The 13,431-nt window shown below is 37.7% G+C and overlaps 2 protein-coding genes across 4 annotated transcripts in view; one reads left to right on the top strand and one right to left on the bottom strand.

Annotated features, from left to right (window-relative positions):
- Window positions 1-699: 699 nt before the first annotated feature.
- On the bottom strand, window positions 700-7,955 carry stx2b (syntaxin 2b). 2 transcript variants are annotated; one of them, XM_067604610.1, is made up of 11 exons: window positions 7,578-7,955; window positions 7,405-7,479; window positions 7,224-7,323; window positions 6,314-6,388; window positions 6,088-6,161; window positions 5,578-5,686; window positions 3,097-3,170; window positions 2,766-2,903; window positions 2,397-2,507; window positions 2,085-2,204; window positions 700-1,902 (listed from the first exon to the last, which is right to left on the bottom strand). In XM_067604610.1, the coding sequence occupies exons 1-10, from the start codon at window positions 7,605-7,607 to the stop codon at window positions 2,109-2,111; spliced, it is 882 nt and encodes a 293-aa protein (XP_067460711.1). In that variant the 5' UTR covers window positions 7,608-7,955; the 3' UTR covers window positions 700-1,902; window positions 2,085-2,108. The 2 variants fall into 2 exon arrangements, with proteins under 2 accessions (XP_067460711.1, XP_067460712.1); XM_067604611.1 differs by lacking the exon at window positions 2,085-2,204 and having other exon boundaries at window positions 7,578-7,954.
- A 440-nt stretch (window positions 7,956-8,395) lies between these two features.
- Window positions 8,396-13,431, top strand: part of adgrd1 (adhesion G protein-coupled receptor D1) — a 31,666-nt gene continuing 26,630 nt past the window's right edge. Inside the window, exons 1-6 of one of the 2 annotated variants that reach the window (XM_067604608.1) lie at window positions 8,396-9,310; window positions 9,409-9,445; window positions 9,796-9,912; window positions 10,518-10,616; window positions 11,104-11,226; window positions 11,370-11,546. In XM_067604608.1, coding sequence (XP_067460709.1) covers window positions 9,236-9,310; window positions 9,409-9,445; window positions 9,796-9,912; window positions 10,518-10,616; window positions 11,104-11,226; window positions 11,370-11,546 — 628 coding nt within the window. In that variant the 5' untranslated portion in view covers window positions 8,396-9,235. The remainder of the gene's footprint in view (window positions 9,311-9,408; window positions 9,446-9,795; window positions 9,913-10,517; window positions 10,617-11,103; window positions 11,227-11,369; window positions 11,547-13,431) is intronic. The other variant, XM_067604609.1, reaches the window with a different exon arrangement.

Below are 13,431 nucleotides of genomic sequence, written 5' to 3'. Positions count from 1 at the left end.
CATAGTTGGCCTCCTCCCACAGACTATAGTATAAAACATGGTGGACACTAATGACCTGACATCCAACAACAAGGCAACAAAGCTCAAGCTTCATCTTAATAATAATACACAAAATAATACACTCATCAGAATAAACCCTGCATATCTCTCTAAATATTATGTTTTACACATTTGTTCTCATTTACCAAAGCTTCAACATCTACAGATTGCCACATAAATTACTCATCCAAATAAATTGTTTATCACATCAATCAAACTGCTGTGTCCAACTTTACTCACAGCTTATAATATCACTTGACTTGACATCTAGGATATTGTGCTCAGTGACCTGAAAACACCCTCATGTACAGATTTTAAGGACATTCACTAGTATTTCACTCCTAGTGCACCTCTGATGTTTCCTTTGATCTAATTTTGATCTGATCAGGGTGCTTACTTCCACTTTCTTCACTAATCTTGTTTGGTTGATTACACAGAAGTCAAGTGCTTTGTGCTCATTAATCCTGAAGTAAACAGCAACCTCTGTTTCTTTTCTGTTTTCATCAAAGCACATCATACCTCCAAATATTTGGGTTGTTAAATGAACAGAACTTTAATAATGTCTGAGAAATTCAGAGGTGTTTGCACTTTGAAATGTCTGGCGTTATCCATAATTATAAATAATACATTTAATATGAAAGGGAATAAACAAGCAATACATTCTGCAAATCATTTTTATTTTTTGAAATTACATGATTTCATTATTCAGCTTCAATAGAAAATACAAGATATAACTTGTAAACAAATAAAAAAAGGAATCAAATCTATCAAAATGAAAATGTGTGCTCTTGAAATGACATCATCCAAGAGTCCTACTTTACAGCATGACTTTTTTCACAACTAATATTTCAGTCATCACACACAGTGATCACGATAAATACAACTGAATAAGTTAAGGATTCATAATTAAAGGTTAAGTAAAGAAGGCACTTTTGTACGGTCGGGTGTCACAAATATTCTGAATGTGCAATAACAGCTTCTTTTGTGGTATTGAATGAAGTGATGAATCCCATTTGATTGACTGGGATTTTTTTCTTCTGACTGAGAAACAATTAACTGGAAAAGATTACAGTGAATATAATTCTTTTTCTTTTCTTTTTTTTAAACATTTTTCTATTCCTAATGGAGTCCTGAGCTTCGGTACTTTTACATTCAATTCACATGAATTACATATTAAACATACACTTTAACATGTAACACAAATTATACATTTAATTTATAAAGAGAATTACAATTATTACATTAACTTTTGAATATTAAAGGAATAGTTCAACATTTAGGTAAACACGCTTATTTGCCTTTTTACCAAGCATTAGATGAGAAGATCAATATCACTCTCATTACAGTGGTACTGATCTTCTCATCTAAATCTGTGCAAGAGGGTATATAAACATATTTCCTGAAACATCAAACAATTACTTTAAAGTCATCGGACCAAGAAATGTCTGAATGTGATATCCAACATGAAAAGATGGCAGCAAAACAGAATGTACACTAGTGTATGTATCTGATGTGCTGTCTGTGTTCATTATATCACTGCTAACAGAGAGGGATATGTACTGACAAGACACTTTATTATAGCTGTGTAGAATTGCTCCAGAACAGTGTATCATGAGGTCTGATGTTACTGGTGCAAAGTGGATCTCACATTATTATACTTCACTGTGCTCAAGAGATCCTCTCTGTAATGCTGTTGGATAGTGAATGACAGTCTTATTATGGAGCCGGTGTAGGCTTCAACACTACAGGAACAGCTGACTGCTGTGAGTTTGTGAACCATGAAATCCATCATTCAAAGACTCCAACTATTATGATGAGTAAAAGTAAACCTGCAGCCCCACACATGGTAAGGAAGAGAAGTTTCTGTAAAAAGGAGAAGAAACAGAGACGTAAGTAGCTGTAACTAATGGAATCGCAGGTTTTGCTTGCTAAAAAAAAACTTCATTAAAAATCCATCAAACCATTTATCAGATGAATGCATTAGTAAATAAATGAACGGATGGATGAATGTTCAAGGAATGGAAGTTGTATGTGGGTGTTATTACCTCATGTAGTAATCACAGTAGGTCTCATACAGGAGGTTTGGTTAGTCCAACAGACAGGCCAACAATTAGTGCAATGACGGCAAGCAGGATCAATAGAGCAAAGGCAAGGATTATGTATTTCTGCCAAGTAAAGAAGATGGTGTTACTTGAACTAAATGTAGTGATATGAGCACTATAAAGAGATTCATACAGTAGCTGTAAGTGGTCGCACATGATTGAGGTTTGTCATTAGAACCATCTTGTATAATTGACATTTAAAAATGTTTTTATTCGTGACAACTAAGCAACACATAATTAAAAAGGAACACATACCCTCCGGGATTTTTTCTGGTATCTCACTGCCTTTTTGGTCTCTTCTTTTGCCCGACAAATGTATTCAGCTGCATTGGAAACGTTGTTCTCAATGTTGTTGACCATATCTCCCTGTAAATGAGAGAATCTGAATTATTTTATTTATCAAATGAGAGTTTTGTTTGGTAACATAGGTAAAGAAACATAGTGGCTGCAGACTGGTACATATGGTTAAAGGTCAACACTGACATAAGACTGTACATTTGAGAAAGTAGGACAAAGTAGATACTATTACACATCAACTAATACATAAGACCTGATCTGAAAGAACTATAACTGACAAAGACTTTTTTTTTACCTAAGTAACAACCAATGAGATTTAGCTGTTACCTGAGTCTCAACCAGCATTGCCATGTCCATGAACATCGCATGGAGCTCTCTGATGCTCGACTCCAGACGCATGATGTCCTGGTGTCGTGATTCTATCTCATTTAAGGCCTGACGTGTGATCTGAGAATCAGAAATGATCTAAAAAAGGAGATAAAAGAGTACCAAAATGAATAATTCTTAAAACAACACCAAACTGATTTTTCCCAGTTCTGGTTGACGAAAAAAAGCCTAGCACCCACCTCAAATGATTTATTATTTCTCTGCCACTAGATGGCAGTATTACCTTCTAAACCTGCAACAAGAGTGTTCAGTAGGGTAAGAGAAAACTTACATCAGATGTGAAAATTGATGGATTTCCACTTTCTAGCATGTCTTCCAGTTCTTCGTTGGTGGTCACTCTTCCAGCTGAGATGATAATAAGAAAAGCGAGCAATGATTATCCAACAATGAACTGAACTTACCACAGTTTGCTTAATCACTAAAACACATGCCACATTGGTCTCTTTAACCATTTAAATGTCTTACATAAAATGTCTTAGAGACATGATGCGGTAACTGTCATTTGAGATTATTAAGCTATAATTTACAGGACTCGGGTGAAGATTTTATATTGACATGGCAGCAGCAATTTATAGCTTATTTGGAGGAAACTGAGCCCTAAGATTTTTTTTTAAAATTTGACAACACTCCTACTTGTAACCTTCTATTTCTGCTCTGTACCTCTGATATAATATCTGGGATTAGAATATAAAAGGCCATTGCACTGACCTGATATCCCTCTTGAGCCGTTATTGATAAGAGAACAAATTATGTCTAACAATTGAATGTGGTTATTGTCTGTGTGTCTAAAGAAATAATTATCTAATGTAGCCTGTTTTAACTTGTGTTGTTTTTGTTGTTGTTTTTCATTCTTTAAAAACAACAAAACGACTCAGACGTTTAATTGACAGAAGTCCCAGATTATTGAGTAAGTCATATCCTTGTAAACAATGAATGCCTGTGTTTGGCCTTGACACAATACACTGCTATGTGTTTAATCCCAGGATAATGCATTTGTCTGTTGGTGTTGTGGAGCTGCTCCATATAAAGCCTGTTGTGTGAGGAGATGAAGCCTCATTGTACTGTAGCTCTATTGATTGAGCAGACAGAAAAATAATGTCTCTGTTATCCACCCAGGGGACACTGCTACAAAGACAATGCAGACTTTCCCCCCAAGCAATGAGAGATTTATTGTATTGTTTAATGAAACAAAAAAAATCCAAATATGATATCCCTCTTTTAAAAAACAGATAATGTGTTAGACAGCATTAAAGTAAAGCACACTGAAGATTACTATTGAAGTTTAAAGTCATGTAAGACTTCACTTACATGTTTGAGCCAATTTTTTGTGGTTTTGAGGACTTTTGGGAAAGGAAAACATGCTGCAATTAAACCCTAAATCTCAGTGCAACAGTTGCAAACAATGCATTTTCAAGTGGTTTAGATAATTTCATGTTAAATTATAGTCAGCTCCTGCTGTGCTGCTCAGTTTATTCATGGATAAGGGTTGTACTTGTGACTAAGATTAGAACTGTCTCAGGAACAAAGGACCCCTCGTAGAGAAACAGCTGCTGAAACTCTATAAACAGAAAGCTTTCCTTTCCTGAAACCATCCCTCCTGTTGTACAACAACCTCCCTGGAGAGGCTGATCTCTGTGCAGGTGCTTACTGTATGTCACATGCCTTTTGCGATGGCTATTCCTCAGAGACGCTGCACCAAACACAGCAAAACACACCTCGTTTACAACTCATCAATACTCGTGCAAACACGGTATCCCTCCTGAATGATGTAAATTAATGTTGCAACTCCACTACAGCACAGGCCGAGGTTCGTGCGGCATTGTCAAAGACAGGTGAACTACTGTTACACAGGCCGCTGAGCCCTCTGCTCGTTTCCCGGGCAACACAAACACAGTGAGGCGTCTCCAGTATCAGGTTCTTCCGTCTGCAGAGTGGAGAACCAGAGCCTCTCATTAATGCCGGCCGCAGGGACTGTGGGAGACTGTCCTATTTTTTACCTTTCACTATTGTCTTGTGTTACTCATATGTGCATAATACAATGCAACTGAAACACGCTGTCCTTGCATTTGTTTGTCATTGTAACTCTGAATTGAGATATCCAAGAATGCTCCTCAGAATACTGGTTGAAAATATGAAGTTGTCTGCAAAGACGTTGAAACTAATAAGCTATTAAAAATGCAAACAAACCTATATTCTCATTTATATTATATATTGCAAATGCTACAATTTTGCACATCCTGTTAATACTGGAACACAAATACTATGTATATCTTTCTAGTACTACAACTACTACTAATTTCAGTGACATCAAATCTCACAAAACACAGAAATTCTCGTGTTTGGATGTGATCAAGAACAAGAACTCCATTTAGAGTTGAATTGTGACTTTGGTTTGAGCAAAAGAGAACCTTGACATCTTGAAGAAACCTGAAAAAAACCCTGTCCCTGCTGGCGTCTGTTTATCAACAAGGTTAATGTCCAGAGAATCAGAGAGGAAACCGGTGTGGTCTGTTTCCTGGATCCTGTCCTGACACAGCCTCAGGGTTTTATTTGTCGCTCTTTTATCTCTAGATTTGGGAGTCTTGCACTCATAATTCTTGTACGTACAACCAAAGACAAGCAAAAAAGGGAGTATTTCTTGTCAGTATTAGCAGTTTCCATCAACACTAACTCTTAAAAAGAATCAGAGACCTTAAGAACCTGTACTCTCTGGCCTCACAAGGGTACAGGAGGGTTAGTATTTGTCACTTACTTATCTCCAGCTGTCTCTGGATCCTTCCTTTGCTTCTTTCCCGAAAGGACACTTGAGTCTCGTTGTACTGGGTCATGACCTCCACAAACTTCCTGGACAGCACTGTGTGCTGAGGACAAGTGAAAACACAAGGACAGAGGACGACGAATGAATGTGGGCGTTTCAGACCGCAGTGTATGTCTTCATTCAAGCTTGCAAAGCAATTCTGAACAAGATGCTTACATTGTTACATTTTCATTCAAGGTTCAAAATTACCACCAAACAAAGAAAATCCCAATTTAATCTGAAAACTCATCCTGTGAAACAGTAAATTTTTGGATTTGATTGTGAATAATCATTATCTTACATATTTTGCCAACAAGTCAGATAAATCTACACAAAAACATTATCCACATTTCTCACCTGATGTTTGTGCATGACAGATTAAGTGACTAATGATGACCATGTATGGTCAGGGTATCTGATATGTGTGTGTGTGAGGAGTTACCACTCGTTGATTTATTTCCTGACCTGTGTTTTCTGGATCCGGAAGTCAACAGAGGATCTGTTAGGTATGTCATCTTTGGGCATACCTTGTTCCATGGCTTCAGAGGAAGAGAGGTATGACACAACATTACACAACAACAAAGTAGAAGACATCAGTGTTAATGCCATAAGGTCAATAAATCTGAATAATATTTAATATTAATAAGATTTGAGGTGTCTTACTATGACATCATGTCATGGTTCAACTCACATTTTAGTTTCATTCGCACCACATTGGCATTCCCTTTGATATCGTTGGTTAATGCATCAAGCTGATCCTTTGTTCCTTGACACACACACACACACACACACACACAGATGGGAAAAACATCAGACTCTGTTTGCTGATGAGGAAAAATAATGTCACCCAGCTAATCACTCTGGCCTTCCCTCCTGTAAATATTGGATTTATTGTAGGTTTTCATCTTGTAACTTGGCAACAACCCTGTGGCAATATTGCAGAGGTCACACTTCACAGAGCCCATTGTTTCTGTCCCTGGTGACCATTTCCACGTCATGGATCTTAAAACACCGTACTACAGTGTGTTACATTAGACATACTCATTTCCTCATGGCACTCTAAACAGACTCTTTTTCCTGATGGACTCCTCAGGCATCAGCTCAGCTCACACACTGAATAAGGCCATTGGCTAATCCTCTGGTCTGTCTCCATATTAACAGTGTGACACTTTGACATCTGCCTATTATATGGTTTTTAAATAATTTGTCGTACTTTTAAACAGTTTCTGTTAAGTTAAAGAAAATTTAAGTTAATTTAAGTTGTACACTAGGTGTCAACAAACATCTGCAAATGAAACATGTTAAAATCCTCTTATTATGAGCTCCTAATCAGAGCCCAAGCTACAGTGTTTTGTGGGTTTTGGAGCTGAAACACTGCTGTTTCCTTCACAATGTTTCCTGACAGGCAGCTATTCATTCACAATGAGGAGGAAAATTGAAGAAAGGAAGTGAGACATTTGTTGCATTTGTTGCCAGAAAAATCAAACTCCTGCCAAGCAGGTCACAAAACAATTCAATGCAAGAGTTCAAAAACAACAGAAAACCAAATGAACCATGCTTTCTGACTTTGTCCTTAATGTTTGATTGAGGCACACACTTACTGTCATCTGGGTTGGGTGCAGACAGGATCATGCTGTGCATCTTCCTCACCTCTTCCACTTGGTGGGAGATCTTATCAATGAGCCCTCTAACTTCTTCCACCTGCATCAATCAGCACGTAAAAACAGTCAATACCTTGGATCAACCCAGAGCCCGAAACCTGTGCGTTACAGTGACACCCACCCTTCTAAAAAAGCTCTCCATGAAGCCATCTCTGTCCACTGTGACTGCAACATCTTCCTCTGCTTGTGTTCTGCTCTGTACGGATGGGAAAACACAACTGAGTGACTTATTTTTAATTTTGCGCACATGCATCAGGATGTATTACCTGTCGAGGTTATAGCAAGACCACTTACAGCACTCAGTTCAGCCAGTCTATCCTTCATCACACCGATCAGCTCGTCTCCTGGACAGATAATTCTAGTAAAACACCCGCTGGGTCATCCTGTAATAAGTCTCCATATGTGGTGAAACATTGAGCCACCAAGCTGTGGACTGAGGTCCGGATGGTTGGAAACAAATACAGCAGGCCTACATGAATGACGTTATTTAGTATTTAAACGAGTCCTAGAAATGGAAAGAGCGCGTCCGAGTTCTCCAAAAATTGTTTATATATATATCAAAAGTAGGTCTAAGGTGAGAGCTCTACAAAATGAAAACCTGAAGGAAGGAGACTACTCAGCTCTGGTCTGTGTTGATATTACTCACCGCAAAAACACAATGAGCCCTAACAGATCCACAATATCTCTCACCGGGATACGCCTCTCTCTCTCTCTCTCTCTCTCTCTCTCTCTCTCTCTCTCTCTCTCAGTCCACCCTCAGTTAAATTTGATCAGGCCATTACGATAAACAACCATATGAATGTAATCATATAATTTGGGAGGGTAGAGAACAGAAAAGTAATTAATATTATAATATCCCCATAAAAAATCCCCGAATTACAACACATTATAAGAGTCTCATGTGGTTTATTAAATGAAAACCACAACTTTTTTATTAGATGATGATTTTTACTTTGACAGCAAACACACCACCAGGCAGTTACACGAGAGGATTTAATAAATAATAGATTGACTGGACTATGTGGCCACTAAACTATAATCCACCTGACCACGCGATGGCGCTGTTTACCTTCAAATTGAAATGGACCTTGAGAGACTGTGACGGAACTGGTGTCACAAAACAAAAATTCCCATTTGTCACACCGCTATTTATATATATTATTTCTGCATGGTGGTGAGTTATATTTGAGAATCTTCCTTCTTTTTCGTGCGAGTAATGTGGTTGAAGTATAATAAATAAATCACCCAGAAAAGTTAAAAGTAATGTTGCAGATACTGTATCTGTTGCAGCAGTTTCTGTGTCTGAGTGTCTGTCAGCAGACCGTTACTAAAAAACCACCCATCCTCAACAGCATCCCTTATTGTTCCCAGAGAGTCCAGGGTGTTGCCCTTTAATCTGCCCCAATATCCAAACTAATCATGAGACAAATGTTTATCCGAATCTTTTATCTGGATCACACAGTATTCAATCCCCGCGCAATCTCCAATTACGCACAAATAACGCCATGTACGCACAGCTGTAACGCCCCTCCTCAGAAGATCCAAAAATGACATCACATTTTGCAATTCCCACGTTCAGCCCAACAACCCAGTGCGCCTCCACGGAGTTTCTCTACTCTTTGCAATTGTCCAGATGCAGGCACAGAGAATAAAACGCCTAGAAACAACTCTTAGGTCAATGTAGGAATAAAGATCACGGATTACAATTTTCTGCGTGGAAGTTGGGCTTCAGTGTTTTATCATGAAAGAACAACCTCTGAAGTTTTTCTGCCTCTTACCAGAGCACTAAATTGACCTTTTTCTTACTGGAGCTTTTGTTATAATTTTTATACATTTTAAATTTTGGACACGTGGACTGATTAGAATTCTTTCCGAATCTCGGAATAATGTGTGACTTCTCCTGGATTCATCTTTATTTGGGGATTTAACAATATTGTTTTAGAACAGAAGAAATGGTACTTTTTTCAACAGCTATGGAGCTTTCTTTGCAAATTCACATTTTCACAGCTTTTGTCTCCTGTATGAAGGTAAGAAACTTTTGACAAGTGCAGGCCAGTCACAGCCTTTAGTAATCTGATTATCTGTTGTATAGCAGCCTTTAAAAATCCATTTGATTTCTTTGCAGGTTTATGCTGAAGCGGTACAATCTGTGCAGCATCCAGGTAGTAATGCATTTCTGCATGAGTGTTGTGATTGCTTTAATTTAACCATACTGTCATAAATTGCTAAATTAGATGTCATTATACAGCTATACTGTATATTGGATCAGAAATATACAGATTCAATAAATATAATATCTGCTAACATCCAGACCAGAAGATGTTATTGATTTGTTTGCTGCTGGTCTGCATTAACAACCTTCACAGCTGTTTGTTTTATTATTTAAAATATTTGAATCCCCCCAAATCCAAAATTGAGTGCCAGAATAATACATTTTGAGTATTGCGACAGAGCTTGATTGGGGGAAAAGCCCTTTCTAGATCCTTGTTTTACCCATGAACTCTCCGTCCAGGCCTGCAGGTGTTGGCCACGGCCTCACATTATTGGCCTCTCGATGCTGTGGAAGGAATCCATGAACTGTGGAACCCGATTGGAAACAGACCAGGTTTTGTTAACGGAAGTAACATAAGTATGTGCATATATAAACTGTATATACTCTTGGGAACGCAGCACCTAAATGTCTTTGTCTGTTTGATCTCTGCATGGTCTTCAGCTATTTTCACCACAGCAATCGTGCTTTTTAAATATGCTGCTGTTGTATGCAAAGCTCTCATATACTGTGCAATATGTCAGATTTATCACTGATATTATAGGACAAAATATCTGGTGTGTGAGCTAACTTATTGTATTATACTTTAAATACATTATCCCGTAATCTGGAGGTAGTAAGAGTATGATAAAACGTGATTTATAGTTTAGAGATAGATTGAGAGACATTTACTTCTTTCACATGCAGCCATGTTGTCCCTACATTTGTCAGTTTTTCAAAAAGAGATACATTTGAAGAGGGATCAGGTATAGACTCGAGTATGATGTTTGAAGTCGCTCTGACTTAAGGAGATTCCTCGATTGAAGAGGAAAAGCGCTGCCACTGTGCACTCAGCTCAGCATCACTCTGTCTCATACCTGCGCACCACGTCCCTCCCATTGTCTTTCTTTCACTGTTCTCTTGTCTCCTCTGTCATGTGTCTATATAGGTGTGAATCACTGTTTCTCTCCGTTGTCTTTGTCCAGCTCTCAGAATCCACAACCACACTGTGCTCCCTTCCTCCCATAACTCTTCCTATGTGTATACCAATGACTCTGCCTACACTAACATTTCTGCAACAGTAGGTGAGAATCAATCACTTCTGCTCACTGAAATTCATTCGTGCATCACCCACTGCCCTCTGTTGTCTGCTCTACCACACACCTAACCACGGTAGAGCTCAGCATTTCATACTTTTCTCTTTATTTCATCCGTACAACACAAGATGAGGAATTCTTAGCTTTTAAAAATGATTTAGTGTTCTTTGTTTGGATGCACACGATTCCAGTTTGTACTGCCAGCAAATCAGAACTGTATTGTATTAATACATTTAAGCCACATGTTAAGTGTCTTTGTGTTGTTTTATGAGATACCAAGAAAGCTATAAAATACTTGTGTTCATTAGTTGCAAAACAATATATGATTAGTTGACTAGTAACAGTGCTGATTTATTCGTACGAGCAGAGAACTGAACATTCTCCGTATTTTGGTACTAAGGCAGATCTCCTGGCTAGAAGACACTTATCTCAATTTTCAAGCAAAATGATGTCCTTGATTTTTGCTTTGCCGCAGATATTGTTGAAGGAATGGTCAACAAAGGCATCTTCCTGAATGGAGACAACGGCGGTACCTTCCTCCACTTTGGAAACTACCAGAACTCTTGCATTAGTGACCCTACTTTGTGCGGTCCTGAGGGTGAGTGTCAAATATCACCATAACTTGCTGCTTGCTTATTACACTGTAATCTGTACTGCAGTTTATGTATATGATAACTTGGCACAGCACAAATCATTTTTAATCTCTCGTATTGATGACAAATGTTTTTCTTCATTCTGCAGGGATTACTTTCTCCTTTTTTTGGAAAAATCACGAGGCAGAGTCGCGTTTTGCTGTAGCCTCTGGAGGGAAAGTTATCTCTAATGGCTTCTCTGTCTACACCAATCCCTTTGGAGGTTATGTGGAGTTTTACACTCGAGGCAACAACCACAGATGGAAGGCCAATATCAAAGTTCCAGGTACTGCGAATGAATTTGCCTTTCAATTACACAGTGTTCTTGCAGCTGAATTCCTCTGAGGAATGGTCTGGAAGTTTTTTTTTTTTTAGTCTTTCTTAGTTTTTTTTTTTTTTAGTTTTCAACCATAAATTGTAAGCTATGTAATTGCATTCATGGTTTGGTTAACTGAAACCAGATGTAGCCGCGAACATTTGATTTGGCAAGTCAAGGATAAATTTCATAAATCTTTCACAAAACATACAATTATCATGGACGTGTAATGAGATGTGGTCTTTTCCCATCTTAAAAAAAGATAATGTTCCCTGACTTTGGTGATTGGTAAAGGTAAAGTTAGATGAAATGTGAAACATAATGAAAGTCATAGTATGACCAATAGTTTAAATTAAGTTACAAGCATTACATTTGTATTCTAATAAGATGAAAAGATTTGGTAACCTATTGTGACAAAGTGGAATAAACCATATTAGACTTAAAGTTATGTGAAGCTTTTACAGGTCAGTATTTTGCTCTCAAATGACTTCTGTCATCTTCTGTTTTGGCTGCAATTACTCAAGATTGTATTCACAGGGCGTCATAACTCAATTTTGTTTTGCGTGTCCAGTTACGGAGGATCAAACATCATCTGGCTCTCATACTGTGTGACATGTCGAAGTTTTGGGACATGATGTCAAAATCTGTCAGTTCTTTCTCTTCACATAAGTGAGGAAAAGCTTTGAGGGTAATGGATCAAATCTCGAGGTGCCCCATGACTGAAATAATCATCAGTGGAGGCTTAGACTGTCAGAGTATGCAAAGAGACATATCTTTAAATGAAAAGAGTTGAAATGTTTATGTGGCGGTGGTTTTTGGCACATTATATTCTAACCACAAAAGTATTGATGTGTTTTGGTTGTTTTGCTCCTCTGGTAGAAGTTTTTTCAGACAGTGAATGTTTTGTCTTTTGGGACTTTTACTTCAGAGAAACAAGAGGAAGTTCTTTGTATTGTAAAATTAATTGCAAAGATTCTGCAGGACCAGAACAGACTCTGATCTTGAGGTCTGGTGGACACACATGTATATCATAAAATAATAATGAGAAACAAAAAGTGTAGAGCAAAACTTGTTGGTCTGTTGTTTGGTCCACCACTTTGTGCCAGACGGGTTTACCTCAAAAACAATTTGATGGATTCCCATGAAATTTTGTACATTTATTACCTGTAACATTTATTGTCCCCAGAGGATTAATCTTAATTACTTTTATGATCATCTGACTTTTTCTCCAGCACCACCATGAGCTTGACATGAGTTTTGAATGAAATGTCTCAACAACTATCTGATATATTGTCATGAATTTTGGTACAAACGTTCATGTTCCCATAAAAAATGTGATAAAATTCTTGGCTTCAGCTGCTCAGTTGTAAAGATTTGTTGCTTATCTTCATCATATATGATGCAAGCTGAATAGTTTGGGGTTTTAGACTGTTGGTTGGAGAAAACAAGCAATTTGAATATGTCGCCTTATGGTCTGGAAAATTATAATGAGCAACTTCACAGTTAGAATAATTGTGTAGTTTGTCTGCGGATTAATCAATGATGGAGATAAATGTTTTTAATGATTTCCCGATTCTCTTTCTTGCACTTTATTCACTCCTATACACTCCAGCGTTGTCTCCTCATTTTCAGTGCTTATTTTGTTAAAATGCTTCTAATTGTACACAGAATAGAATAGAACACATTCTCCACACATCCACAACACTGAAAGTATGAATACTGAAATACTGAATGAAAAAATATTAATATTGAATCTCAAAAAATGATCAAGCCAAGTGCCTGTGGGATAAATTACTTCTTACTTCTTACATTCTGTGTTGCCAGAGGTGTCCGCCTACCAGAGTTTAGTTGCTCA

The sequence above is a fragment of the Thunnus thynnus genome, chromosome 2, assembly GCF_963924715.1.
Source record: "Thunnus thynnus chromosome 2, fThuThy2.1, whole genome shotgun sequence".
Lineage (NCBI taxonomy): Eukaryota > Metazoa > Chordata > Actinopteri > Scombriformes > Scombridae > Thunnus > Thunnus thynnus.
The sequence above is the reverse complement of the archived record's forward strand: the minus strand, read 5'-3'. Positions and strand labels throughout refer to the sequence as shown.